The sequence below is a fragment of the Vicugna pacos genome, chromosome 21, assembly GCF_048564905.1.
Source record: "Vicugna pacos chromosome 21, VicPac4, whole genome shotgun sequence".
Lineage (NCBI taxonomy): Eukaryota > Metazoa > Chordata > Mammalia > Artiodactyla > Camelidae > Vicugna > Vicugna pacos.
The window spans coordinates 8,611,021-8,638,233 of NC_133007.1; the positions used below are offsets into that span (position 1 = coordinate 8,611,021).

General features: G+C 38.5%; 1 protein-coding gene across 5 annotated transcripts in view; it reads right to left on the reverse strand.

Moving 5' to 3' along the window:
* The window catches only part of RASAL2 (RAS protein activator like 2), a 297,751-nt gene that overhangs the window by 18,021 nt on the left and 252,517 nt on the right, over window positions 1–27,213 (reverse strand). For all 5 annotated transcript variants that reach the window (XM_031688793.2, XM_031688792.2, XM_072946046.1 and 2 more), the window contains 7 exons: window positions 14,316–14,469; window positions 12,443–12,541; window positions 11,365–11,919; window positions 8,821–8,965; window positions 3,988–4,132; window positions 3,102–3,338; window positions 1,186–1,387 (listed from right to left, as the gene is read on the reverse strand). In XM_031688793.2, coding sequence (XP_031544653.1) covers window positions 1,186–1,387; window positions 3,102–3,338; window positions 3,988–4,132; window positions 8,821–8,965; window positions 11,365–11,919; window positions 12,443–12,541; window positions 14,316–14,469 — 1,537 coding nt within the window. The remainder of the gene's footprint in view (window positions 1–1,185; window positions 1,388–3,101; window positions 3,339–3,987; window positions 4,133–8,820; window positions 8,966–11,364; window positions 11,920–12,442; window positions 12,542–14,315; window positions 14,470–27,213) is intronic.

The window sequence follows — 27,213 nt, forward strand, 5'->3', positions numbered from 1 at the left end:
AACAACCAGTAGACTCTTCTACCCTGCTTAAATGAGTACAAACGCCATCAGGAGAATGTCTTTACTTGCTCGACTTTCTTGAGCCATGATTCATATTCAAGAAATTTACCTTCAGCATAGCTGCCAACTGAAAATCTAGCTAGCATTTCTACAAATGAAGAAGGGGTTACTGAGAATAAGAAACAGTTTCTTACTTTACAAATGCTTTGAGCAGCAGTGGGCATACTACCATTTACATGTCCTCAGGAAACTGGTCTTTGTTAATAGGTTTTACTCCCCACCCCACCCCTCCATTTTGTTGGTGAAATATTTTTAAAGATAATAGGAAAATGGAGGAAAGCAAACAATCAAATTCTTATCACAGAAAAATAACTTTGCTTTGTGAAGTTATTCTAACATACCACCACAGATATTTATAAAGTACCTGCAGCAAACAAAAACATTAATAAATAATTATTGGGATAAACCTAGCCAAAGTCTGTTAGACAGTTTTCCATAACAAATTCTATCCCTCTTTGCAAAATTCCAGAAGGAAGAAAACGATTGGCATGGTATACATTTAGTTACTAATACGACATACAATAAAATTCTTAGGTTGTAGTCAGAAAATAATTGTTTAAAAATGATCATTGTTTTCTATATCCTTAATTCACATCTGCAAAGAAAAAGAAAACATCAGGATTTTCAGATCCCATGTAAGTCTTTAGTACTAATAGTTATATAAAACCCTCTGACTTGCATGATAAAAACAAATCTCATGAGTAAGTTACTTAAACACAATCGTCTCAGTATTTTTCCAAGTTCACACTTTCATTAGAAGTTACTATATGAGGTTCATGTCATCCTACAATACATGAATAAGGCTGCAAACACCAGTATTTGATACTAGTTTCTAGGCAAATACACACACATACGTGTATCTATCTACAGAAATGTATACCCCATTAATTTATGTAACTACTTCAAACTATGCTAATAATTTCATGGCTTTCTAGAATTTCCTGGTTTGTAGGGCACATATTTTACTCAGAAATAATAACTACTTCCTCCCAGACTTCTAGGGCAAAAGGCTGCTTTCAACTAGCAGAAAGCATGAGTGTGATTGCTCCGTAGACACTCTCCAGAATTCAGGTTCTTTAGGATTCTCTGCCTCCCATCTCCCATTGCCCTTCCAGCCTACTTTACCTTATCAAGTTGGGAAACCACTTCCCATAGTAAGGAATGCAAAACTGAAAGCTCTCGGCCCAGATCAATGTAGCCATCAAAGCCTGGGGTGTTTGAGATGGTGTCTGGATTAGAGATCTCCAGAAGAAAGCGCTTCATTCCACCCCACTCGTGTTCTAGAAAGTCATTCATGAAGGCCATGTATTCCTCTTTGTTACCAAATCTAAAGTAGAGGGAATGAAAATGAGAAAGAGCATATTCAGGAAAAGATGTGATCACTTTGAATTGAATTTACACTTTGGGGGGGGTAGGTGACTAATTTGTTTAGTATCTGTGAGTGATAAATACTAAAACATACTTTCTTAGTATTATGTTAATACTCAAAAACTTTGAATAGCTTTCTGTTCTCTCCAGGGGAAAGACAAAAGTCTTTTTTTCTGGTATTTAAAGTCAGTATAAACATTCATCATCAGTATAAACCTTCAATATCACCAGCTTCTTCAAAGTCTCCCAAATATGTTACCTTCTTTTTCCTCTCCAAGACCTCGCTTGTGCTAGAGAAGAACGCCCTCTCCTCTGTGTCTGTCTAGGTTCTAGCTGCCTTCTGGGCCTAGCTCAAGTCCATAAAACATGTTCCCAAATAAACTAGAAACAACTTGGACAAGAATTAGCTCAAATATGGGTCAACATGCATATTTCAGGGGCACACAAAGTTAAAACAGTGCACTTCTAAAAAGCCACTGCTATGCTAGAAAACAATGTCTCATTAAACTTCAAATTTTTTCCTTCAATACATTGCTACTAGAAACTTGTCCTTAAGCTTCAATGTTGAGTAAATCTGGGATTGATTCTGCCAGTGTGAATTCCTTCTCAGTGATTTCTTAAAATTATTTTCTATAAATTGTAAAAATTAAACAAATTTAACAAAAAGTTGAAAACAATTCAAAGAAGAAAAAAGGCTGTGTACCCATTCCATCACCCAAATATATCTGCTGTTTCCATTTCAGTGCATTTCTTCCCCAATTGCTTTCACCTAACTTTGTTTTGAAAAATTTAAAGCTACAGAAAAAGGGAAAGAATACAATGTACACCCAACCATTCACCTACATTAACCCATTGTTCACATGTTAACAAGTTTGTTTTCACTCTCTCTACATATACACGTACTTTTTTTTGATTGAACTGTTTTAAACCAAATTGTAGACATAAGCTTTAGGTACCTTAGTACCTACTTCTCCAGAATAAGTATAATAATTCTTATGTAAACCAAAGCCATCATCACGCTAAAACTTTTAAAAGACATTATTAATAAATTATCTGATATATAATTGTATTTAAGTTTCACCAATTGTCCCCAAAGTGATTTTTATCATTTTTTTTCCCAGTTCAAATCCAATTAAAATTCAAGTACTGGATTTAGTTTCATTTAATCTAGTATAGTCCCTCCTCCATCTTTCCATTTTTCACGACGTTGACTTTTTCAAAGGGGCCAAGCCAACTGACTGTCCTAGACAATGTAACCACAGAATTCTGTCTGACTGGCCTTCCCAACTTTCTTGTACTTAGGTTTTTGTGTTTTTATACTGCTGGGATAAAAGCATATGTACCACTTTGGTATCCTTTTCTGGGGTGAGGGGGGAGCTAAAGTTTTTAGTAGCACTTTTCATTTAATACATCTTTATCATTTTCCGTATTATTGGTACTTTGTTAACATAACTTGCAGCGGCTGCTGACAGTCCATTGAACGAAGAGGTTATTTAACCATTCCTCTATTAAGTGAAAATTCAAAGTGAGTCCAATTTTTTTTGCTATTTTTAGTAACATCACAACAACAATCACATGACATAAATGATGTGGCCCCCACCACCTGAATTTTAGGCCTCATGTACTTTTTTAAACAATGTTTTTAAAAAAGTGGTGATGGTAGCTACACCTACTTGGCAAAGTTGGCCAGGTTCTGGATGACCTTGGCAATGAGCGTTAGAGTCCGAGACGTGCGGTCGTCAGGGTACTCCTGCATGAGGTTGAAGAGACTGGGCGACATGATGGCCGGGCACAGAAAGCGGAGGAACAGCGAGGCGCTGATGAGCCGCTCGCTGATGTCCTGCTTGCCACGGTTCAGGCACTGCTGCTTCCATGACGCAAACACTTCTTTCAACTCACGAGGGAAAACACTGGGGAAGGAAAAAAAGACCAAAACCTCTCGGTAGAAAAGAACCATAACCCAAGAAAGCACAGGTGATCCCACTCTGGCCCAAGAGAGCCAGGCTGGGAGGAGGGCCTAACAGAGCTCTGCCTGACTCATGGCTGAGAGGTGGTAGAAAATTCTGATGGAGACTGGAAATCCAAAGCCGCAAAACTCGGGGATCAGTGTAAATTTAGTTTTGCAAAGTGGGAAAACGGCACAAGGCTCCTGACTAAACTGTGTAGTTTACCAGAGTGTATCACAGTCTCTCTAAAGAACGTTCATCAAAAATCTTCCAAAAGTTCACCGATTGCTGGGGTTGGAGTAATGAACAAAAACCATCAACACACTTGTTGGACACTAGCAAACATGTTAAAAAGTCCTTAAAATTCTTCTGGTATTAGAGAAGAGAATGTGGTGCTAATATTCTGGGGAAATGTTACATTTATGTAGATAGTTCAGAGACATTTCTGCTTACAATGGAGGTTTAGATTTTAGAAAAACTGCGTGAGGGAAACTTTCAATTTTTCCCCTAAGCCCTTCCTTTAGTTAGGAAATAACAGTTAACACTGTGATCACTTTTACATGGAGGTGTTTAAGTTCCATAAGCAGGGGATGAAGCACTGACACCAGCTCACCAGTAAGAATTGATGATCTTGCAGAAAGCCAGCTCACAGCACATCTTCAGGTTGCTCTGATGGTCTGTCAGCTCACTGGATGAACATTTGCTGGGATCCACTTCACAGTTCTCATCTGACTCATACAAAGCTTTGATGAACTCTCCTATTTGGAGAAAGAAGATGATGAATAGTGTAGCTATAAATAGTGTCTTCCTGAATAGAATAAAAGAATTTAGGATTTTTGTACTAAAACTGTACAGTGGGGAATTCTTTTTGATGCCTGACATGAAGGGCACAAAAGATTCTTCACGGAGGGTTCCTGCTTTGGAAGCCAAGAGTTATTTACCACCTCCCAGATAGCATGTTTATTTTCCTTATCCCGAAAGTGGGAAAACAGTCCTCACTAACATCACCATCATTGTAGTATTTATAAAAATCATAATGATACTACTTTAAACAATGCTACAACGTTAAATCTTTTATCTGAAACCACCAATATATTTAATTAGTAGGATTCATCATTTATTATAAGGCCTCTCTACCAGGATGAATAATGCTGTTACTATTTTAGAAGAATAAATAACCAAGTGAGGGTCTCCAGGCCTACCTCTTGTAATGGGGTAGTCATTCAACATAGCACACAGGAGAATATCCCTTTATATAAGCTGTATATGTTCTTCCAAATACATTTAGCTTAGAAGCCCCGTTCATAGATCCTATCCTCTGTAGAGATAGGCCTGATATTTCCTGGAAGAACAAATCCTTACCTCATCTGTTTTTTTCTTTTTACCTGATTATGATAGATTTTAAACCTTCCAAAATTGAGAAAATTCTTTTCACTTTTGAAACTATAACCTATGTCCAATAGTGTGGAAAGTACCACACTGAAAGGCGAACTTTTATAGATCTGCACCTAGAAGCTCTTTAGCCGACCACCAATTACTGAGACAGATTCCATACTCCCTTCATGTCTGCTCGCTTTCTTGCCTTTGAAAAAGAGACCAGGGCCAAAGAGGGTGAGCACTCAATATGCTGTTTAAATATGAGTTTGTGCCTGGAATGTCCTGTGGTGTGTCTTCTGTGTAAATCATTAACTCATTACTATCTAGCATCCAAATTTCATGTGTAGAAATAAGCCAGTAGGTATGGACATATTATTGCTAAAAGGAAATTTGCCTCTGTCACCAAGGATGGAAATCAGGCCTTTTTAAAGGGACTTCTTTTTTATATGTCACAGAAAATGGTGTTTCCTGTGTATTACAGGACATCGGCATGCAATCTGATTTCAATTAGAAAGGTAAAAGGGGTTAACAGGTAGAAGATTTAATTTGAGTCTAACTGAGGCAGAATCTGTGCTATAAACAGCAATGCCTTTAATCAGGATAAATGAAGACTGGCTAAAAAGCAGGTAGGTATTATCTAATTTTTAACTCAATTTTCTCTTGAGAATTCTTCAGGCAACCTGGAAATAACATCTATTTTTTTGCCCGAAGTGTATGAAATACAACAAAACTTTTATTACTGAGTGCTCAGCTGTACTTATTAATTTAAATTAATTTTTTTGTTTACTGAGACTTCACTGTGAAGCCTTTTTATTTAAATCTCACCGTGAAACCCTTCTCAATTATCCTGTTAGAGTCTCCTGCCACAGCAAGTACAGTATCCTGTGAAAATAGCGGCGTCTTTCTCCGGGAACTGAAAATGTTGCCATTCTTCAGGGTTACTATTGGAAAATCACTTTTTACTATTTTCAGCCATTTAATGTAAGTCTGAATTTACACTGGCGCTAAGACACATTCTGTAAGCTGCTTTCAAAACAGAATTTCTGCCGCAAAAATAAAATACAGGAGCAAAATCCTGGTAGGATGTTAAGGCTACCTAGAAATACGGGGAGTTGGATGGGAAGAAGACAACAGAATCTCTGTCCTGAAGATGCTTACCAATGAACTTGGCTGCGCTCTGTGTGAAGCAGCAGCCATTTCCACCACCCTGGCCCTGGCTCTTGGGTTACAAATATGATAATAGAGATCTTTGTGGGGTTACTTGAATTTCTTCCCCTGCTCACTGAATTAATTTTCATGTCTCATTGAGCCAATCAGATATTTAATTATTAACTGTCCTATCAAAGGACTTGTCTCTCCCTTTCATTTCAGAAATGATTTCATCTGGAAATCCTGTTTGGCACGCAGAGTGGTAGAATATGAATATTTGATTTTTAAGAGGCAGATGGTCAACAAATATTTACCCCTTTACCTCCCCAGAATAGACTGCTGTTTGGGAAGCTTCAACAGTGCTTTTCATAAGGCAGTACAAATCATTAAAGCAAACCATGAGATATAATTTATGATCTGACTGTAATGAGCTCTTTATGTGAGACTATGATTTGGTGCCTTGCCTAATGTCAATGAAAATCCATTCTCACCATGCTTCTTATAAATTCCCATTAGATATTAAACTAAAGCACATGACTTAGAGAAAAGAAAACAAAAACATAAAGATAGAAAGCAGGAAGAGAAAAAATTTATTTCTCCAGGGTAGGAATTAATTGCTACTTCAGTGAGTCTAGGTCACGTAAACACAGCGGTCCTGTTTCTTGAGTAGTCATTCAATTCCACCCTTTCAACCCGGCCCCTGTCCTCCTGAGAGCGGTCCTCGTCATCACTAATCATCTGTAAGTTGCCGACTGAATAGCCATTTTTATTTTTTAATCTTTACCCTCCTCAATCTCTGCTTCTATTGATACTTCTTTTTCTCTTGGTGTCAAAGACTCAGGACCTTCTGGGATTTCTTTCTTTTTTTGTATGTGTGTGTGCACGCTGCCTCTGATCACTTCTCTGATTTCTCTTCTTCCTTAGACACCAGAAACCAGGTGCACTGGAAGATCTGTCTTGGGCCCTATTCTCTGCCTCCTCCTGTAATCTTGTTGCTTCACTGATTCCCTCCACATGGGTAACTTAGTTCTAAATTTCCAACAGCCAGCTGGACAGATGTCTTGGGATTTCCTACCAAGAACCCCTAGGATTTCCTACTTGAACTTCAACTTGAATATATGTGAAGTGGAAATGTTATTTCTCCTTCTTTCAAGTCTACCTCTCCTATGTTCTCTATTTCTATTAAGAATCTTATCATTTATCTTATCCCTCAAAAGGCCCCCAATTCACTGTAATATCTAATCTCCTCCCCTACCACCCCCTCCCCCTTCCCACAAACTGAAAAGTTGCCACATCCAATCAGTTCAACCTCTTTAATATTTCTCAGATCCACCTTTTCTCTGACTCTTGGCGATTGCCTCACTCAGAGTCTTGTTATTTCTTGCCTTCCTTACTGCAGTGGCTTCTTAACTGGTCTCTGCTTTCAGCTGCTTTCTTCACCAACCCATTTAAATCACTGTTATTGGCTGTATTGAAAACACCCTGCTCAAAACTTCCAGTGGCTCACCTGAACTCCTCAGCCAGGCAGTCAGGCTCTCTACTAAGTGGTTCTAATTGTTTTTCTAATCTTTTTTGTTGTTGACTTGTCTTTTCACGTCATTTTCCAGCTAAGTGGTTTTATTCCCAACCTGCCTGGTTCTCTGGTGTCTCTGCACTTTTTGTACAGGAGCTTCTCTCCCCTATGCTAATCCCTGCCGCTTCCCTAGTCCAGTCTCTGTTTTCATATGATCTCGCTACTCTTCAAACTACATACACTTCATAAATGTACTTCACAAGGGAAATTTTATAATTCCATCAGCTAGAATCAGGTTTTTAAATTATTTGCAAAGGCACAGGATTCTCTTCCTTTTTGGTTATAGGGACACACTTATCTTTCTATACTGTAGGTGCCAGAGGGGCAAAGATTTATCCATTCATTTGACATATCTTACTGTCTACTCTTGACGGTCACACGTGACTGCTGAGCACTTTAAATGTGGCTAGTGCAAACTGAAGCTGTAATGTAAAATACACTCAATTTTAAAGAGTTAGTATGAAAAAAGTAAAATACTTCATTAATCATTTTTATACTGATAAACTGCTAAACAATATCTGGATACACTGGGTTAAATACAACGTTATTAAAATTAATTTTCACCTGTTTCTCTTTACCCTTTTTATACTGTGACTACCAGAAAATTTAAATTACTCACATTTGGCTCACATTATGTTTCTTTAGGCTAGTGCTGCTTTACATTCTGTGTGAAGTACCGGGGATATGGAGAGAAAGAACACGATGCTGTTCTTCAAAGAACTCATGTCTGCTTTACCGTAATGTACATCAAAGTGCCCAGCACGGTGCCTTATGCTAGTGGTTAACTCCTGAATTTCATGACCAAGGCTGGAAGTGCAAATGAGTGGATGAGTCAACAAGAACGACTGATTGGACAAAAATTAGTTATTGTGACAAATTCTGTAGGCCTTAAAGGCAGAAACTGGGAGTTGTGGAAACTGGCAAGAGTTTCTTCATTTTTCATGCATGATAACAAAGGCTAACACCTTTAAGACTCAGGTATATACTTATATCATGATATAAACACTGGCACTTTGGGAGAAACAAGTCGCCTAGTAGTGGCGCCTCGTTACTGATGTTACTAACATAACTGGGCATCTCAGCATCTCAGGAACTAGAGGGCCTGGGGGCAGCTGCCCATGCTGATGGCCTTTCTCTTTCCGTACATGTTGTAAGAAACCAATCTGTTGTTCCTCCACTGGTGACAACTGCAGGGACTTCTGACACCTGAAATGCCACCTTTAACACTTTAATCAGCTAGCATTAACTATAACATCGCAGAGTCTGAGTTCAATTTGGCTGTTTCATGAGAGTGAAATAAACATCGAAAGGGAAAGGAAAGAAAACAGGTGTTTTTCGTCTCCATACCTAGTGCATCATGAAGATACTGCTGTCCCACCAACTTGAGGTACTCTTCAATGGACTTGGTGGCAATGGTGTTCTCTCTGAAGATCAAGACATCGTGCTCTCCACAACGATCCACCTCAGACATCACCAAGTCGGTCAGAAAATCCTGGTAGAATAATGTTCAGTCAGGCAGAAAGCAACGGAATAAATAATATACATTAGAAGAGACTGATGAAATATTAGACATCTTGGGAACACACCTTTAAAACTAAAGCTACCAGATTCATTTGAAAGAAAAAAGTCAGTCAGGGTAAAATCTAAGGTGTCACCACCTAAGTTGAAAATTAAAAAAAAAAATTAAAATTCCTTCACAGGTTTTTTCATGCGCTTTTGATAAAGACCATGATGCAGAATGTGGCTGACCAGCCTCTGTATTTTCTGTTCTGTCTGCCTTCCCAGCCTTATCTGGTACCATTCTCTCTGCTTTGTGCTCCAGTCTCAAGGGCCCATTTTTCAGCCCTTGAATACATCAAGCCCTTTCTACCACAAAACATTGTCTATTCACAGGGCTTTTTACAAATGCTGTTCTCCATTCTGCTTCACGCCCACCCTCGCTCTGCCCCCACCATCATGGACTTAATTCCTCAGATCCTTTGGATTTTAGTTTGCACATCGCTTCCTCAGTGAAGCCTTCTCTGACCAGCATGGCCCTCAACTCCATGAGTCAAGTCCCCTTAATCCTCATTCTTACAGCACCATATATCTTTTTTACAACTGCACTTTTAACTGTAATCACACATTTATTTCTGTAATTATTTGATTAATATCTGTTTTCCCCAGAAGACCGTAAGCCCCATGAGACCAAAGACAGCATCTACTTTTATTCACCTCTTTATTTCCAGCATTCAACAGTTTCTGACACATATTAAGTGTCTCATATATAATAGTTACAAATTGGTCCTCAGTATCAACAGGAAATTTCTTGACCTAACATTTGAACTCACTCAATGTTTACTGTTGTTCAATTTGAAATGGGATAACATCAGGTATTTTGAATGTTATCTGTTCATTAGGTACTTCAAAAGTCTCCAAAACCAAATACAAAGGGAATGTGCTGATTTACTTTCACTTTAGAATTTAGCATTTTAAACATTAATGGGATTTATTTGGGGGTAGCTCAGTGTACAAGACTTGTACATTTAGGAATCACTGTTACAACTCTTATGCTAAGGGACAGGAAGAAATCTGGGAGTGACGGCAACATGCTGCATCTTTTTTTTAAATTTATTTTTTATTTTTATTTTGGGGGGAGGTAATTAGGTTTGTTTTTTTTTTTTAATGGAGGTACTAGGGATTAAACCCAGGATGCATGCTAAGCACACACTCTACCTCTGAGCTATACCTTCTCCTCAACATTCTGTATCTTGATTGCTGCGGTTTCCATAGGTGCATAATCTGTCAAAACTCACTCAATTTTTCACTTCAAATGGGTAGTTTATGGCATATAAATTGTACCTCAATAAATCTGCCAAAAAGTCCTACCTATATTCTAGAACCTGAGCAAATGAAGAACAGAAAGAACATATCCATGCAATCTCAAGGATGAGACTTAAATTTCAATGACACCTTTGTTAACACCACAAAGCTCAAAATTATTAGCAGAAATTTCAACCATAAAAATGATCATCAATAGGAAAGCATTTAGATAAGGGGTTAAATACTGAATATACTGATATATTCTGATTTGTATCAAGAAATCTTAAAAACATTTATCTTTATTACTTGGTTCTAAAAAAATTATTCTAGCTGTGAACTCCTCTAGATCTAAAACACAATTTTACCATGATCAACTTGCATACAAGATAATAGAAACTTAGCCTCATTAAGTGACTATGCCTCACAGAGGTGATAATCACCACAGTTCAGGCTGATCAACGACTCTATCAATTGTTCAGTGTTCTTCATACAATTAGCATACTTCTCTTTTCCATCTTCCTGAATTTTTACTTCTTTCCAGGTTGGATTGAGACTAAAGCTATCATAAGACAGCTAACAAATAATACCCCCTGAGTATTTTAATTCCAAATTTAGATGTTACTCTCATGAAGACTCCTGTGAATTACCAGCATGCTTCTGGAATACTTCGTTCTGTGACTATGGGTTACAGTCATCAGTCAATCTTAACTTAAAATATTTGAGTAGAACCATCATACAACACACTTCAGAACTAAAGATAAACAATCTTCAACACACTGTGGGCTTATCACACCAAATCCACCATTTATTTTGTCAGACAATAAAGAGTGAGCTGTGGTATCTATATTCCATTGCAAGCAGACTTTAAATGAATACTTGTTCGTTTCTCCATTTTACTTCTTTACTTCTATAATCCCCAGCTTTTCTGGATCTAAGAACCGCTATTAGGTTTCCTTCCTAATTTTTTTTTTGAACCAATATAGCAAAGCATATTTCTCTAATGTGAATCACCACAGTAAATGCGTGTTTGCTTCTTCATAAAAGGTAGGGAAGAGAGCTGGGGTGATGCAATCCTCCCTTCCCACTTACCTTTGCTCTGCCAGTACTCTGAAGAATGTGCACTAAGGCACAGGCCAACTCCTCTTTATTTCTCACGCTAATTACTGGTTCAAGAACAGAACACAACATGGTGTAGTTGCTGGTGACAAATTCTGCAAATTCTTTGTATTGCTCCATAGGCAGAATGGTGATAGTTTGGAAACGTGATTTAATCCGAATAGAAGGTCCTCCTGTCTTTCCTTTGTTGGGTGTAGGCGTGCTTACTGGATACCACTTTTCCACAAACTGGCGACCAGTCACACTGGCAGTGGGGATGTTGACGAGCCCTACATAATTATTCTTGTCTTTTTTTTTCTTTTTTTCCACATCTTTATAAATGTGAACTGTGATGCTATGAAGATGTGGAAGGCTGTAGAACTCAAAATGTTCGCCCCAGAAAATATTGTCTGCTTTGGTCTTGCTGGTTGTACGAGCAAAGAGGGTGTCATCAAGGCACAGTTCACAGAAGTATTTCTTTTTAGGGGCGAGGTCCTTGGCTTCAATGATCCATAAACGGAGGACATTTTCAGCTCGTCTGCAGTTGTCCTACAAAGAAGCAGCAAAGTTGTGTGTGAGAGCTCAAATCCCAGAAGGAGAACATTCTCCTCTTAAAGTAGGTGATGTTATGTACTTCGTTAAGGGCAGTCAATAAGCAATGAAGGGGATTTCTATCTCATTTTCAAGATAACAGCAAGCTCTCAGAGAGCCACATACACCCTCATCTTACTTGAGTTAAAAAAAATCATCCTGTAATGTAAGTTCTCATATAGACAGCCTCGTGGCAACTGAATTAGCTCTCTGCAAATAAAATCAAGTAAGTAAGAAACTTTGTGTTCTAGTTCTATTTCTATCATGTACTTGGTAAAATCACTTCTCTGAGTCTTCTTATCTACACTGGCAAAATCATGATAATATCTGCAATAGGATTATTTTGAGCATAAAATGATATAACATGTACACGTGTTTTATAAGTTCTATCAAATTTAAGGTATTATTACTGTATCTACCTTCTATCAACTTACTGCTTATAGAGTTATACAGTTTTTTAGACATTCAAAGTCACCATTACCTTATTTGGTTGAACTGTCCTGCGAAGGTTTTCCATCCACTTATCTCTCTCTGAAGCAGAGTTGCAGCTGAAGCATTTACTTCCACTTAAGTAGGTAACCTTCAACATAAACATCAGAGATAAGGACAAGGAAACATGGGGCTTGAGGGCTCTATCTTCCGAGTTGTATCATTTAAGAGTTAGGGATATGCTAGGAATCCAAATTATACGACCTGGAAATCAAAATGACATTTGCTGGTTTTGTGTGATCTGTGTCTACAACCACATTCACTTTCTGCCTTTGTTATCCGGATAGCATCTATATTCATCTCCAGGTACGAAGACCAAGGCCATCGAGAATTCAGCTCAGGAACCTAAAACTGGCCTACAGTTTAGAAGGAACAAAACTAAAAACCTTTAATTAAATTTAAACCTGTAAAAATTACCTGCAAATAAATATGCTCAATTCTAAGTGACTTCCTAAAAAATAACTAGAAAGGGGGGAAGAGTCTCTAAAACAGTTTACCAAATTCCTCGGGACTGCCTTCAGTATAATATTACAGAAGGGAACTACATGAAACTGAAAAGGAGTTACCAGTATTGAATCACTCTGCAACCCATTTCTCCTCTACTAGGCAACCAATCTGTTGGCGGGCAGTCATTCATTAGGTTAGCCTGACAATTATTACCTCTGTCCTTTAAAAATGAAACACGCTGTCTCTATGCCTAGCGCCTGACATTGGGCTTGTCCTACAAGCTGTCGAACCGAGCTCCACAAATACGGCAAAAGTTCAAGGGACTTTTATAAAAAGATCACCAATAAATGACTTGTCCAAATTGCTAAAGGGTGCCCACATGTTAACTCAATCTCAGGTTATGACCTAGTAAATTAGATCAGATGTTACGTTCTCCCTAATATGGTAGCTACTAACCACACATGGCTAGTGAGCACCTGAAATACAGCTAGTCCAGACTGAGATGTGCTGTAAATGTAAAATACACATCACACTTTAAAGCCTTAGTTTAAAAAAATGTAAAAATCTTCATTGATAATTTTATTTTAGTTACATGTCGAAGTCTAACATTTGGGTTTAATAAAATTTAAAATTACCCACGTGGCTTGCCCTGTGTTTCTGCTGGATAATGCAGGTCCCCAACAACAGGTATCAAACGTCTTTCAACTTCTACAACATCTAACACAGGACTCATTACTAGCAAATTTGTAAGTTCATGCTAACTGATTAAATCATAACCCTAACAAGCACACAGATGGTTTTGAAATTAACTTTGCAAATGGCCAATTGTGTACATTTAGTTTGGGAGGCAAAAATGACCTTATAAAAGGTGATAGTCACAGTTCTCTGGTGAAGGGCTACTTGTTCATTCAAGAAATCAGGCACCTGCAACATGCCAGGGACTGGGCTAGGTGCAGGGATTACAAAAATAATTAACACATGGTCCCAGATCTCGAACTGCCCATGTTTTAGTTAGAAAAAATAACCAACTTCAACTTCCTCAAAGAATCATTAAAATTGGGGGCTTAGGTTTTGGGGAGAAAAATAATGTCTTAGGTGATATCTTTATCAATACTAAAAAATTAAAATACTAACTTAATAAATTAGTCTTGTGACCTCTGCTGAGAATGCACTAAAACTCACTTATTTTGAAAGCAGAAGTAGGCCAAAAGGAATGAGAAGCCGTCATTAATAACATCGATCACCGACATAATTAGATTAGCAATTTCCAATTTCCTTCCCGCAAGTAGGCAATTTTCAGCAACTAAAAACCAGTTAAGATGATTGGATCATCAACACCATAGTAATGGAACCACAAGAAGACTGGACAGAAAACCTCTTTGCTGTCTCACTGCTCTTTCTTCTTCCTACATTTTTACCTCAAAGCAGAAGTCTTGGCCAAGGATGCTGCTGTGCAGTGGCTTCACGGACACAGGCTCCCCTCTGCCTAGGTCCAGGCATTCCACCGCACTGCACGGGCTCAGCAAGGACTCATGGGAGCGGGACTCTTTTAGTTTAGGCAGCCCACGAGACCTAAGAGTACAAAAAGATATTTATGATGGTGTAACCATTAGCCAACGAGGAAATAAAGGTCAAATGCAGTGGAGACTCACAGCAAATGTAAAAACGCCTATGGGAAAACTAAACAAGGAGCAAATTCACAGTTCATCTGTAATAATAATAATAATAATAATAATAATAATAATATCATATTCCTGTGGTACATATAAACCATATATATGTATGTGCATGCACACACACACATTCTTTTTTTTTAAACAAAACACAAAAATTTACTATAATTTTATTAGTCTCAAGGGCGCTCAATGCCCCATCACAGACATTGTTTTTATCCTCATTCCTGTACTGGAGATGGAGAAATATATACTATCCAAGGTTATCCTGGGTTCTTTTTTATGCAAAGGTGTTATTCCTTTTTTTCTACCCATGCTATAGCTTTGTCCTCTGCTATCACTGACGAAACAGTAGTGGTGGAATCTTCATTCTGTTTCTTTCTGCTTTGGCAGAATGAACACACACACACACCACAAAGCCAAACTTTTCAGCACAAGACCCTGCTTTTCAAAAGGTCTGATTTCCATCTCAATATGGAATTCTTTTCTGGCAAGATTTTGGTTCTATCTATGCTTTACTGTACAAATGTGAATAAAGAAAAAAATGCCTTGAAGAAACTTCCCACCCTCAAAAGAAATGTTCAAACGCTCCTCTAGAAGTACAGATCTTTGTCAGCCTTTCAGGCATCCTGGCTGGTTCTGTCCCCGAGTTGTTTAAAAAAAAAAAAAAAAAAGCACCGTGAAGCACTTTTGTTACTGCAGAAGCCAGTACTCCACTGCCTTCCCCTTGGAGGAATAAACGAAGCCAAACAACAGAAGACACAATATTCTTGAATCTAGAACTGGCTAGCCATGCAGTTTTACTCAATAATTATAGTGTTTATTGACTGAAATGCCCGGCGTTAAATACACATGTTTCAAGCAGAAGTACCCAGTAATAGGGATAAAAAGAAATGTCTTGTGTAAAGACATTTGTTTTTGTAAAACACATTGAATAAGCAGCTTCATTCACTTGCTTGAAATAACCATGTTAACACTTGAAATACCTAGTGCCACAGTAGCTTTCAGTTAAATCATAAAGTAATGAGAGATGGGGAATCAGCACTGAAGGCTGCTCTTTCCCTTCTGTTTCCATTCTAACACTGTTTAATCAAATCCATACAGTTAGGAACATCTTTAGCAACAGGATTTTAGTTCATTCTTCTTTTCCACACACATCAAAAAACAGTCACCATTTAATGTTTGGAGTGAAACAGTGTGTTCTAATATTCAGCAGTCTTTTTAAGGCAAAAAACATCAGTAATTATATTTACTATTGATAACACAAAGTATGCACAAAAGCTGCCTAGAGTTTTATACATAAAAACAAAACAATGTAATGGCTCCACATTTACTTCCTTTCGTTCTATTGGTTAAGACAATGACATGTTAGATACTGTCAACACAGCGTATCAATTATAAGTAACTAAATGCAAAAACAATTTTACTTTAAGGTAATTACCAACCTTTCCCAATATACTTCATAGGAAGCCTGGCTTAGGCAACAGGATATTGTCAGCTTTCTTAAAACACATACGAAACAACAATTCCAGCCCATTTTCCCAGGAGGAGTTAGTTGCTTGGAGGGGAAAACCCTCTCCTGCTCTGAGAGTGAGTCTCTCAACAGGAAAGACGAGGCATATTTAAAATAGAAGGAGGCTGACTTTTGTTTCTTAAATTCTCTAGGAAGATATTTGAAAACATAAATTAATTGTATCTCAAACCAAATAAATGTCTACCTACATGAAGCAACCGTACAGCCATCGTGCAGTGCAACCCCAAATCATAGCGGTGCCACATGTCACGGCAGAGCAAGTCACTTTCTGAACCACATCTCAGAAAACAACTCTCTGTTTAGAAGACAAGAACCAAGAGAAGATGGTTTCCCCTGCTGCCTTCGGTTCCTGATAGCATCTTTGGCTAAATGTTTTCCAGGTGTAATTTCAAGTCTTCAGTAGAAGCAGAACAGACACACATACAACAGAACATGAAGCCATCTCCCAAACAGGCTGCAGGACAGGATAATATTCCTTCTTCTCTTCCTCAGGCTGCATCCAGCCCCTCAGGTAACACAAACAAGGTTCCTGGGCTCTAGGCTGGGCCTGTTGCCATGGTGCTACACCTAGAAGGAGATTAGAGCTGAGGGCAGCAGGGAGAAGCTGCGGCTGGAAGGACTCAAGGAGCATGCTCTGCCAACGTGACCATCTTAAGACAGAGAGGAAGGAACGGCAAGGCCCCACCCATTTCAAGAACAGTTTTGGAGTCAAAAGCTGTAGGGAAAAAACAGGCAACTCTGGGATGGAGGAGAATCTCTTAACTCTGACAGAGAACAAAGCTGAGAAGTTTCAGCTGTTTCCTAGCTGATCCCCAGCCCCTTCTAAAAGGTATTCGCCACGTCCCACCTTGCAAGTTCTATCTTCCTCTCCTGTCTGGTCTATTTCCTTTGCACTGCTTACCTTCGTTTAATGTTTCTAGGTATTATTTTACATTAACTCATCTGAGTTACACATTGTAACTCAGTTGGATCAAATTCTTTATTCACTCTACTTCCAATGCTGAACAAATTTCATTTTGATACTTGGGTTTAACTTCCAAATACAGCCATTGACAGATATTACAACCAAGCCAACTGGAATTCGAATTCAAAACTCTTCCTGGTTACTGAATTTCAATTATTAATGTATAGCTCAGAATCCCATATTGTAGAGCATTTACGTATGTTTGTGTGTTTACCCACCTATACCCAGGAATTGAACACCAAAGTTGCTAATATGACTAACATGGCTGATGAATAAGTAAGCAAGGCCTTCCTGTACTGGGAAGAAAGGATCTCTGAGAAGACAGGTAATTCCCAGAGAAGCAGGATTACAGTAAACAGGAAGATCAAGCAGCCTGGGAATGGTGTGCGGGTGGCGGGGAGGGGAGGCACTATCTGTGCAAATGCTTCTATATAACAGCACGAGAAACCCCAAGTCCCCTCTGAATCCTGTTTACCGCCTGTACCTTCCTATGAGTTGATTTTTCTTAGATCTGCTAACTAGAGTTTTAGCAGCTCCGTATGGCACTACAGCTTACTTCTCTAATGGAAAGCAGAATGCGGATTTATTGAGAGAATAATATGAGCTTAAAACAGCTTCTCCCAGTCCAATCTGACAACGGCCTTCATCAAGGACCCTGGCCTCGAAACTCGACATTGTGAATCCCTTGACTACTGGTCAAGGTTCTCTTCCTGACCCCTGCAGCCCTACTCCCCAACCCCCAGCATCCCACACACCATGTAATTATTCAGAGCTCAAGTATGACTACTTCTTGGTTTAACTGGGAAGAAGAAGCAATCTTACCTCTAATTAGGGAACACCGTAGCCTTTACATTTTTGCTTTCAGGTCAGCAGACAACCTTCAATTCTGTGTAAACTCCAAGCAAACTAGCAATGTGATTGGTAAGGGTTAAAAAATCTAATTGCTTCGCTGATGAAGATTACCTGCTGCTTCTGACCTATTTAAGAGATAAACGACAGGCAGGAGGGGCTTTCTATTACTCACTACAGTGAATGAATATTATATTGCTTTAACCCACATCCTTATGTGAAATCAGTCTTAAAAGACAAAAGTGAAGGGTTGGGGGATGGGAGCCAACACACACCACTGGATACACTGACGAAGAAAAAAAAGGAGTCAAAGAACTCTGATTAGAGCAACGTAAAATAAAACACAGCTGCATTTTTCCCAGCTCAACCATCCAATTTTTTAAAAAGCACATTTCCCCCAAAGCGCCAATAGTGCTTGGATGTGCTAGCTTGCTCAATCTGCCACAGGTTTACAGATTCAGTTCCAAACTTGGGAAACTTTTAATTAAAAATGCTTATTGCCACACAAAATCCTGTACTCCACTGCAGGTGAATTTCTGCTTGGTGTGGCAGTTACGATTCCAGACTGCTTCGCTGAATTCTTGAAAAGACAGCTCAGTCATAAACTTGGTACAGCGATACATGCTTGTATTCACCAGTACGTGTTTCTAAGGCACTTCACCTTGTTTGAAAATTTCCCAGGTAGTAACTAACAAAATTCGGTATCCTAATACCCTACCAACAAATTTACACAGGGTCTAATCAGTTTTTTAAAAGCTGCATCTGAGCTTTCACTTTGAGAAAAATACAGCTTGTGCCCCAGATTTTATAGTTTTTCAACCAGCTATCTGTGAATTCAACTGATGTTTTCTGTTTGAAAGAGCAGATCCTTTCCTATATTATAAAGGTTTCCCTACCTGGATTTTTCTTTTTAAAGGAAAAAAAGAAAAGAAAGAAATTAAAGCTCATTCACAAGAGTTGTACTTGAGTGCTAAAAAACAGCCCTCCCCGGGGACTGTGATGGCACACGCTGCTATGATTCACCCGCTGCAGTTACAGCTGTCCCCACTGCTGATGTCACTCACTGGTTTTTGTGTCAGATTAAAAAACAAACAAACAAACAAAAAACACCACACAGCCACTCACACAAAACACTATTTATGGAAACGTAACATGTACTGCTGATCTTCCTTCTCCCTGCTCTCAGCCCCTAGACAGCATGTCTAATGAGCCCAGCTACCCAATGGTAAAGAAGGATGTTTGTCAGCCTGAGTTTTTATTTAAAATGAATAAACTCATGGTAAGGAAATTTATCATCACAATCAAAAATGACATTCAGCCTATTCTGGTACATATACATGTGTGCAGGCAGTGAAGGTGCACACAGAATGAGGACAAGATTATAAATATTAAAACATGTTCTGAAGAGCAGTAAACTCAACTAACCTCCAGTATGACAGACACTAGGAAACAGTCTCCTTACAGAAACTGTACCATATAGTAATACACCTTTTTTGTCCTTAAATTGCAAATGGAATAAAATCTACTAGTGTCTATGAAAGAAAGTGAATATAAACATACTCAATTAAAAAACCATGAACTAAATCAAATGACACTCATAAATCAACTCAATCAACATACTAGTTTAAGAGTGAGTGGAAAGACTAGTAACTTTTCTTTCTCTTTGCCTTAGATTTTTAGTCTCATCGTTACCATAAAATTAAGTATAGGTGAAAGGAGGATAAATAAGGAAGAAACTGACCAAGTTCAATGACATTTACTTCTTAATCATTCCTAAATTCATGACTGTTTGCTTTCCCATTAGCTCTCATTTGGGTGAACAAGTGAATCTTTGTATGAATCCATCTATCCACTCAATGGTTACTTGGTGTGCATTACACATCAGGCACTGCACTAGAGGTGGACGCCAGGAACCAGTGGTGAAGAAGGAAGGCAAGGTCCTTGGCTCACACACAGTTTATATAGTTCACAAGCAGTTACAATACAGTGTGATAAGACCTATGAAAAAGGATACAAAAGAGGCTCTGTGAGCACTTAGAAGGGCTCTGGATATTCAGTTGGGGATTCAAAAAGGCTTTTTTTTTTGGTAGGAAAAAGTAATGTGATGTTGTGGCCATAAGGACAGAGTAGAATTAGCTACATGCAGATGTGAAGGTACTGAGAGTTCTAGGGGGAATGACCAGCACGTGGGAAGGCCAGTAGGGAGAATATACAAATCTAGCGTGTTTGAGGAATTCCAAAAGAATTCAAAAGAATTCCAAACTCAAAAAGTGTGGCTCTGGTGCAGCTGTGGATGTGTGTTGGGGCTGCGAGAAAAGGGCGAGGGAACAATTAGGACTGAGGGGTACCATGATGGGACCTGGTATAACATGGGTGTTTTGGTGCGACCACAAGACCATGGATGGACAGAGAAAGGTTGTGGGTGGTGGATCAGATGTGCATCTCTGCAAGAGTGCTTTGGCTAAGCAGTGGGAAAAGGGGTACACAGAGGGGAGAGAAAAAAATGAGAGACTCATAGAGACTGGTTCATAAATTGTGACAGGAATCCGAGTAAAGATCACAAACCAGAGCAGCAGAAACGCAGAAGTGGATGGACCTGGGCAGAGATCAGGCAGTAAGCAGGCCTTAACGACTACAATACTGGGGGCATCAGGGAGAGGGCAGAGTCAGGACCAGCCTCTGGCTACGAAGACGGTGTCCTTCACAGACGTGACAGGCAATGCTGGTTGAGGAGAGGGTGGAAATAAAATCAAGCTTAGTACAAGTTTGAGGTTCCTGTGGGAGTAGATATTTGCCACAGATTGAATGTTTGTGTCCCCTCCAAATTTACACTGAAATGCTAACCTCCAACGTGACTGTATTAGATATGACCTTTGAGAGGTGATTACTGTCTTTATTAAATAGATCCCAAAGAGATCCATTGCCCATTCACCCATCTGAGGACACAGAGAAAAGTCAGTCTTTGGACCCAGGAAGCAGGTCCTTACCAGAGACCAAATCTGCCAGAACCTTGATCGAGGACTTCTTAGACCCCAGAACTGTGAGAAATACATTTCTGTTGGATATAAAGCACCTGGTCTATGATGTTTTTATTACAGCAGCCTCAATACACCAAGACAACGTGAATCCTGAAAGACAACATGCAGACTGATAAATGGTCCTCAGAAAACAACCTGAGAAGTGCTAACATTTAAATCTACAAAGCTGATAAAGAGGCTGAAGAATTTAAAAGACAGAAGGAGAACTAGGAGACTCAAGTATCATAAAGCCCAGGGAAGACAGCTCTTAAGAAGGATGGACTGTCCATTACTGCAGAAGATAGAGTGTGTTAAAATATTAATAGTAGCCATGGTATATGAACTGGGAGATAATTGGAGACTTTGACAAGAGCAGTTTCAGCGAAATGATGAGGACAAAAATGAGACTGCAGAGGGTTGAGAAAATGAATGGGATGTGAGACAGTGGAGTCCGGTCGTGAATGAGTGGCAACTGGGAAATAGAGGGAGGCATGGGGTTGAAATAGGGTAAAAGGAGGTTTTCTCTAATCACATTTTCCGCTTCAAATAGTAAAGCAGTAAGTGCTGTTGGTAATAAATTCCAAGAGGAAGGATAGAAGGTGAAAAGTATAAATAAGGGTACCTCCCTCAGCTTCTATGGAAAATACTATTAACAATTGTGACGCACTCCCAGAAATTTTTTGCACATAGACAACCAAATATTATACATATACATATACATATGTGTGTGGGTATGCATGTGTACACACACAACTGGGATTCTACTATACTTTTTTCCTTAAAAGTGTATTTTGGAATTCTGTCCACACTGGAACATATAGATGTAACTTGCCTCTTTTTAATGACCACAAAATATTCCCTTACATAGGCCTACAGAATTTTAACCAGTCCTTGATTACCACCTAAGTTTTTAATTTTTTTTTCTTTTCTTTTCTTTTCTGGGGGATTACCACCCAGGTTCAAAAAATATCTTAGTACATATACCTTAAGTACAAGTGCATGTATTCATGGTTTAAATTTCCAGAGGTGAAACTGCTAGACCAAAGAGCACATATATTTAAAGTTTCAATATTGCTAATTTACCCTCCATAATAGATGGCAGCAATTTAAATTCCTACCAATGGTGCGTGTTTCTATACACTACAGCCAAAATGAGACATGGCTGAACTTCAAACATCTTTGCCAGTGTAACTGGTAGTAAATGGTATTTCATTTTTGCTTTAGTATGAATTTCTTTACTTAGGAGGTTGAGGACATTTTAACATGTATATTGGCAATCTCAGTTCCCTTTTCTGTGAATTACAAACTGCTATTTCATATTCTTAAACCATTTTTCTATTTGTTGAACCTAACTGATAATGTAAATATGATTTGTAAATTAGTACTTTTCCTGTCATCTTTGTAACTACTTCCCCCAGTTTATGCTTAGAAAGGGTTCCTCCATTCCAAGATCATAAGAACTCTAGCTATATTTTCTTTTAGTTTTTACCCAATCCATTTGGATTTAGAGGGAAGGGAAAAGGAAAGTATAGTCGGGAATATCTTCATATTTTACCAAATTGTGGAAATATAATGACCATAAATTGACTCATTAATTATTATTGTATAGTAATCTACTCTTTTTTATTAAGAGTTGTTGTTTTGAGTGTGTGTGTATATGTATATTTTTCCCTTTGATTCTTCCTTTTTTCTCAGTCATTTTCTCAGCAGGTTAGAATTCCTATCAACATATGCAACTAAGAGTATATTGGAAAATGCACTCAACTTGGAGTCAAAAGCCCTATGTATTCATGCCAGCTCCAGTCACTCACTAGCCATGTGATGTGGAACAAATAACTTCTTCCTGAACCTTAGTTATCTAATTTGTAAAATGTGGATAATGACTGCTCTTCCTATCTCTCACAGTTATTCTGAGAATCAAATGCAATCATCTATGATTTTATAAATATCTCATAAACTGCAGTACTATACAAATGGGACTATCATTACAAACACAGTTTTTTCACAGTGACATGACATGCATTAGTTCATTTTATGTAAATTATTCATCTGGCTGAGGTTAGGATAGCTATTCTTGAATATATTCTTTGCTGGAAGAATATGAAGACAGAAGGAATAAATGTAAGGAAATAATATTTTTCTATTAAGATAAAACTTTCTAATGAATTTAAAATGCTACTGTGATACAATTAGAAACTTCAACTGGGCTTGAGTTCACAAAACTAAGGGATCTTTAATTGGCCCATACCAGTAAACACTGGTAAGGGAAACTCTATAAATCTACAGCTAGGCTGTATTGATTAATTAATGGCCTGGAAGCCAATAATTTCTGAGAAGTTGTCATTCTATCCAAGTACACCATACCGGAGAATCTTCTTCTTACTATCTAGAATTTGTTGGGACACTCCCCTGTTGTCTCAGGCCAAGAAATTAAGTTCCTTACTAGGACAGGCATTGTGGTAGGGATGGGGATACAAAGACTGTCCACTTGAGGAGCTTCCAATCTGCTGCAGTAAGCAGAAACGTGAAAAGATAAATTCAACAGAAAGTAGTCAGTCCTACAGTGAGGTGTATGCAGTTGGCCATGGGTGGGTGTGTGGGGTAGGTGCTTAGTCTAGGATGATGTACAGGAAGAACAAGGAAAAGAAGTCAGGGAGCATACGACTCCTGTCTTGGGTACTGTTACATGAGTATGGATCAGAAGTAAGCCTGACAAAGGACAGGGTGTGAGAATAGGCAACGGTATTTGGGATAGAGAGGGCAGCAAGACGAAAGCAGAGATATATGAAGCAGTGTAGTGTAAGTAAATGATGAACTTTTAGTCGGAGTGGTAGGAGCCAGTGCTGAGAGTTAGTTCCATTTTGCACGACTGTAGATTTCAATAAAATTACTATATACATATGTAATGATATTAAAATTGAAGTTTCAATTGAGATTCTAAGATAAAACATGTTGCATACCAAAGTGAAGTACTAGACAAACTGTAGACTTTACAAAGGAAGTGTTTTGGAACCAATTCCATTACCTTGAACCTCTCAGAATAAGACTACAAAAAGTAGTGAGAATATGGAGAAGGAATTTTATGAGAGAGAATTTCTGGAGAAAGCTGTAAGGCTCATCACCTGACCCCACCCCCCCCTACATGTATACATGAGGGATATGAGGGAGGGAATGCACACAGCATGGGGTTTGATTTTATCTGGGAAATCCGGACGAGGAGAAATGAGGAACTGTTGGTAGCACAGCCCAAGCTGATGTTCCTGGATTAGGCTGCACTCCTGGAGGTTTGTTAGGGCAAAGGATGTGTGAGTATTTCCTGTGGCCCAGAGGACACTGGAAGGGTGAAGAGGCCAGAACGGCAAGAATTCCTACTTAGAAACAGTAGGAGGAGCTGCAAATGAACATTTAGAATAGAAATGTACTCACCAAACTCAATAAAACCATAGATGAGAACTCTTCAAAGAGGAGACATTTCTGAAGAATTCCCCAAAGTATCCCATGATGGAGGAGTCAGCTTTCAGCATCTGCCAGGCTCAGAGAGTATTATGGAAGGCTAAGAGAGAACTAAAACTTTCTTACTCTCTTTCCCCTCCTTTCTGTCTCCTCTTGCCCTAAATCTGGAGGGCACCTAAAACCACGGGTAGTTCAGCTGGACGGGAAGAGTAGATGAGGAGAGAAGGAGGTGGTTTACAACAGTTCCTTCTCCAAAAGCAAGGAGACTCTCTGCAATTGGCTTGGCTGGGGTAAGTTTGCAGTTTTGATTACTATCTTGAACTGAACACCACAAGGCTCTGAGTCAAGACCTTTTATTTAGAGTAACCACAGATTAACTACATGGATCACAGACCTAAATATAAAGGCTAAAAAATCATAAAAATTCTAGAAGAAAACATAGGTGAAAATCTCTTGGGATGCAAAAAAACCCCTAAAAATTGCCAGTGGACATGTAGAATGGTACAGGCACTCTGGAAAATAGGCGGTTTTTCTAAACCTAAACAAGTACTTATCATACAACCCACCAACTGCACTTGTGTATTTACCCCAGAAAAGTTGAAACTTACACTTGCACAACTGTTCACAGCAGCTTTATTCCTTAACAGCCCAAAACTAGATACAAATGCTTTTCAGTGGGTGAATGGTTTGACAAACTCCAGTATATCCATACAATGGAATACTACTCAGCCATAACAAGGAACAAACTATTGACAGATGCAGCAACTTGCATGGATTTCAAGGGCATCCTATTTAGTAGGAAAAAAGCCTATCTTAAATGGTTACATACTATATGATTCCACGTATGTAACATTCTTGAATTAACAAAACTAAAGAGATGGAAAAGAAAAAGTGGTTGATAGGAGACGGGGATGGGTGTGGGGAGGTGGGGATGACTATAAAGGGGTAGCAGAGGGAGTTTGTTTCTGGTAATAGAATAATTCTGTAGCTTGACTTTGGTGGTGGTCACACAAATCTATACATAGGATTAAACTGCACAGAACTATAAACACACAAATGAATGCATATAAAAACTGGCCCAAACTGAATGAAGTCTGTAGTCTAGTTAACAGCACTGCACCAATGTCAATTACCTGGCTTTGCTATTACACTACAGCTGTAAGATATCACTACTATGGGAAGTGCCTGAAGACTCTATGCACTATTTTTACAACTTATGGGTATACAAATTCAAAATAAAGAGCTAAAAAACTAGGTCTAGGCGGGTGGGGGAATAGCTCAGTGGTAAAGTGCATGCTTAGCACACACAAGGTCCTGCTCTCAATCCCTCAGTACCTCCATTAAAAAAATGTTTTTTAATTAAAAAAAAACCTCTAGTTCTAATTAGGAGAAACTCAAGAAGCTGAGTATATTATTCCAAAATACCCCCTATAAATGAATACCACACTTATTATTAGGCATCTCCTGACAAAGGACAAGCAGACTACTTTAAAACCAGGCTTTGTCAGTGAGCCTCAGAATCAAAGACATTATTGCAAAGGTTTTCACTTGAGGGATGTTTGAAGGAGGTGAGTACATTCTATTCCACATGCTTATCTTCACCTCAAGGTGTTGGTAAATTGAAGTAGCACTTCCAGAACAACTCTGGCAACCAGCCAGGCATTCAGAATCCTGGAATGCCTGACTATGTGGTATGATCATGGTTTTTCAGCATTTCCTACTTTTTCAAACTTTTCAAAGCGCATTTCAACAAAAGGCAGAAACATCAAAGTCTTCTCCTGTCCCAGCACCCTTCCACATGACATGGCTTTAATGTGAAGACGCTGCCAGTACTGATCCTATGAAATCACTTTACTGGCTTTTATCTGGTTAGATGGCTTTGTAACAATGATGACTTTGTGACATCCTATCGATTTTGCCTCTAAAATGTCCCTCCTATCTTATCTCTGACTCTTCATTCCCACTACCACTACCCTCTTTAGAGCCTTTATTACGTCTTATCCTAGCTTTTTGCCAACTGGTCTCCGAAATTTAGTCTCTGTAAATCAAGTCATTTGGAATTTCACTGCTGGATTAATTTATACATAGCACAATTCTGATTATGTAATTTCCTTGCTCAAAAATGTTTAAAGGTTCCCCATTATTGCTTATATGATAAAACCCAAACTCCTCAGTCTGACATTCAAGGACCATTCTGTGTATGGACCATTCTGTATATTGGGTTGAAAATAACCTCCACTCAGAATTTTGAAAACATTGCTCCATTGACTTTTGACTTTCAATATTTCTGTTGAGAATTCCAATTCAATCCTTCCACACCTCCTTTGTATATAATCTATTTTTTTCTTTCTAGAGGCTCTTAAGTTTTTTTTAAAGCCTTGGTTGTGTGCTCTTTCATGATAAGAATTGACATGTGTGTGTTGGAAAGTTTTTTTTTTTTATTTTTCATTCACTGTATTGGGAATTTGATGGCTTTTCTGATCTGGATATTTATATTTCCTTGTTTTGGGAAACTTTCTTGCATTATTTCTTTGACAATTTCTTCTCAAAATTTTCTAAGTTTTCTTTTACTAGATTCTTCTGGATTGATTTTCTCATTTTCTGTTCCACTTCCTGGGAGAGTGACTTGACTTTAGCTTTTATATTTTAATTTCTAAGCTCTCTTTCTTGTGTCATTGAAGTTTCTTACAGCATCCTGCTATTGTTTCATAGCTGCAGAATCTTATCTTTTGAAAATATTTATTATGCTTTGAAGTTGTTTTTGGCCTTATGCATTACCTCTCTTTCTTTTGGGTTCTTCTTTTTCTCTCTCCTATTTATTTGTTT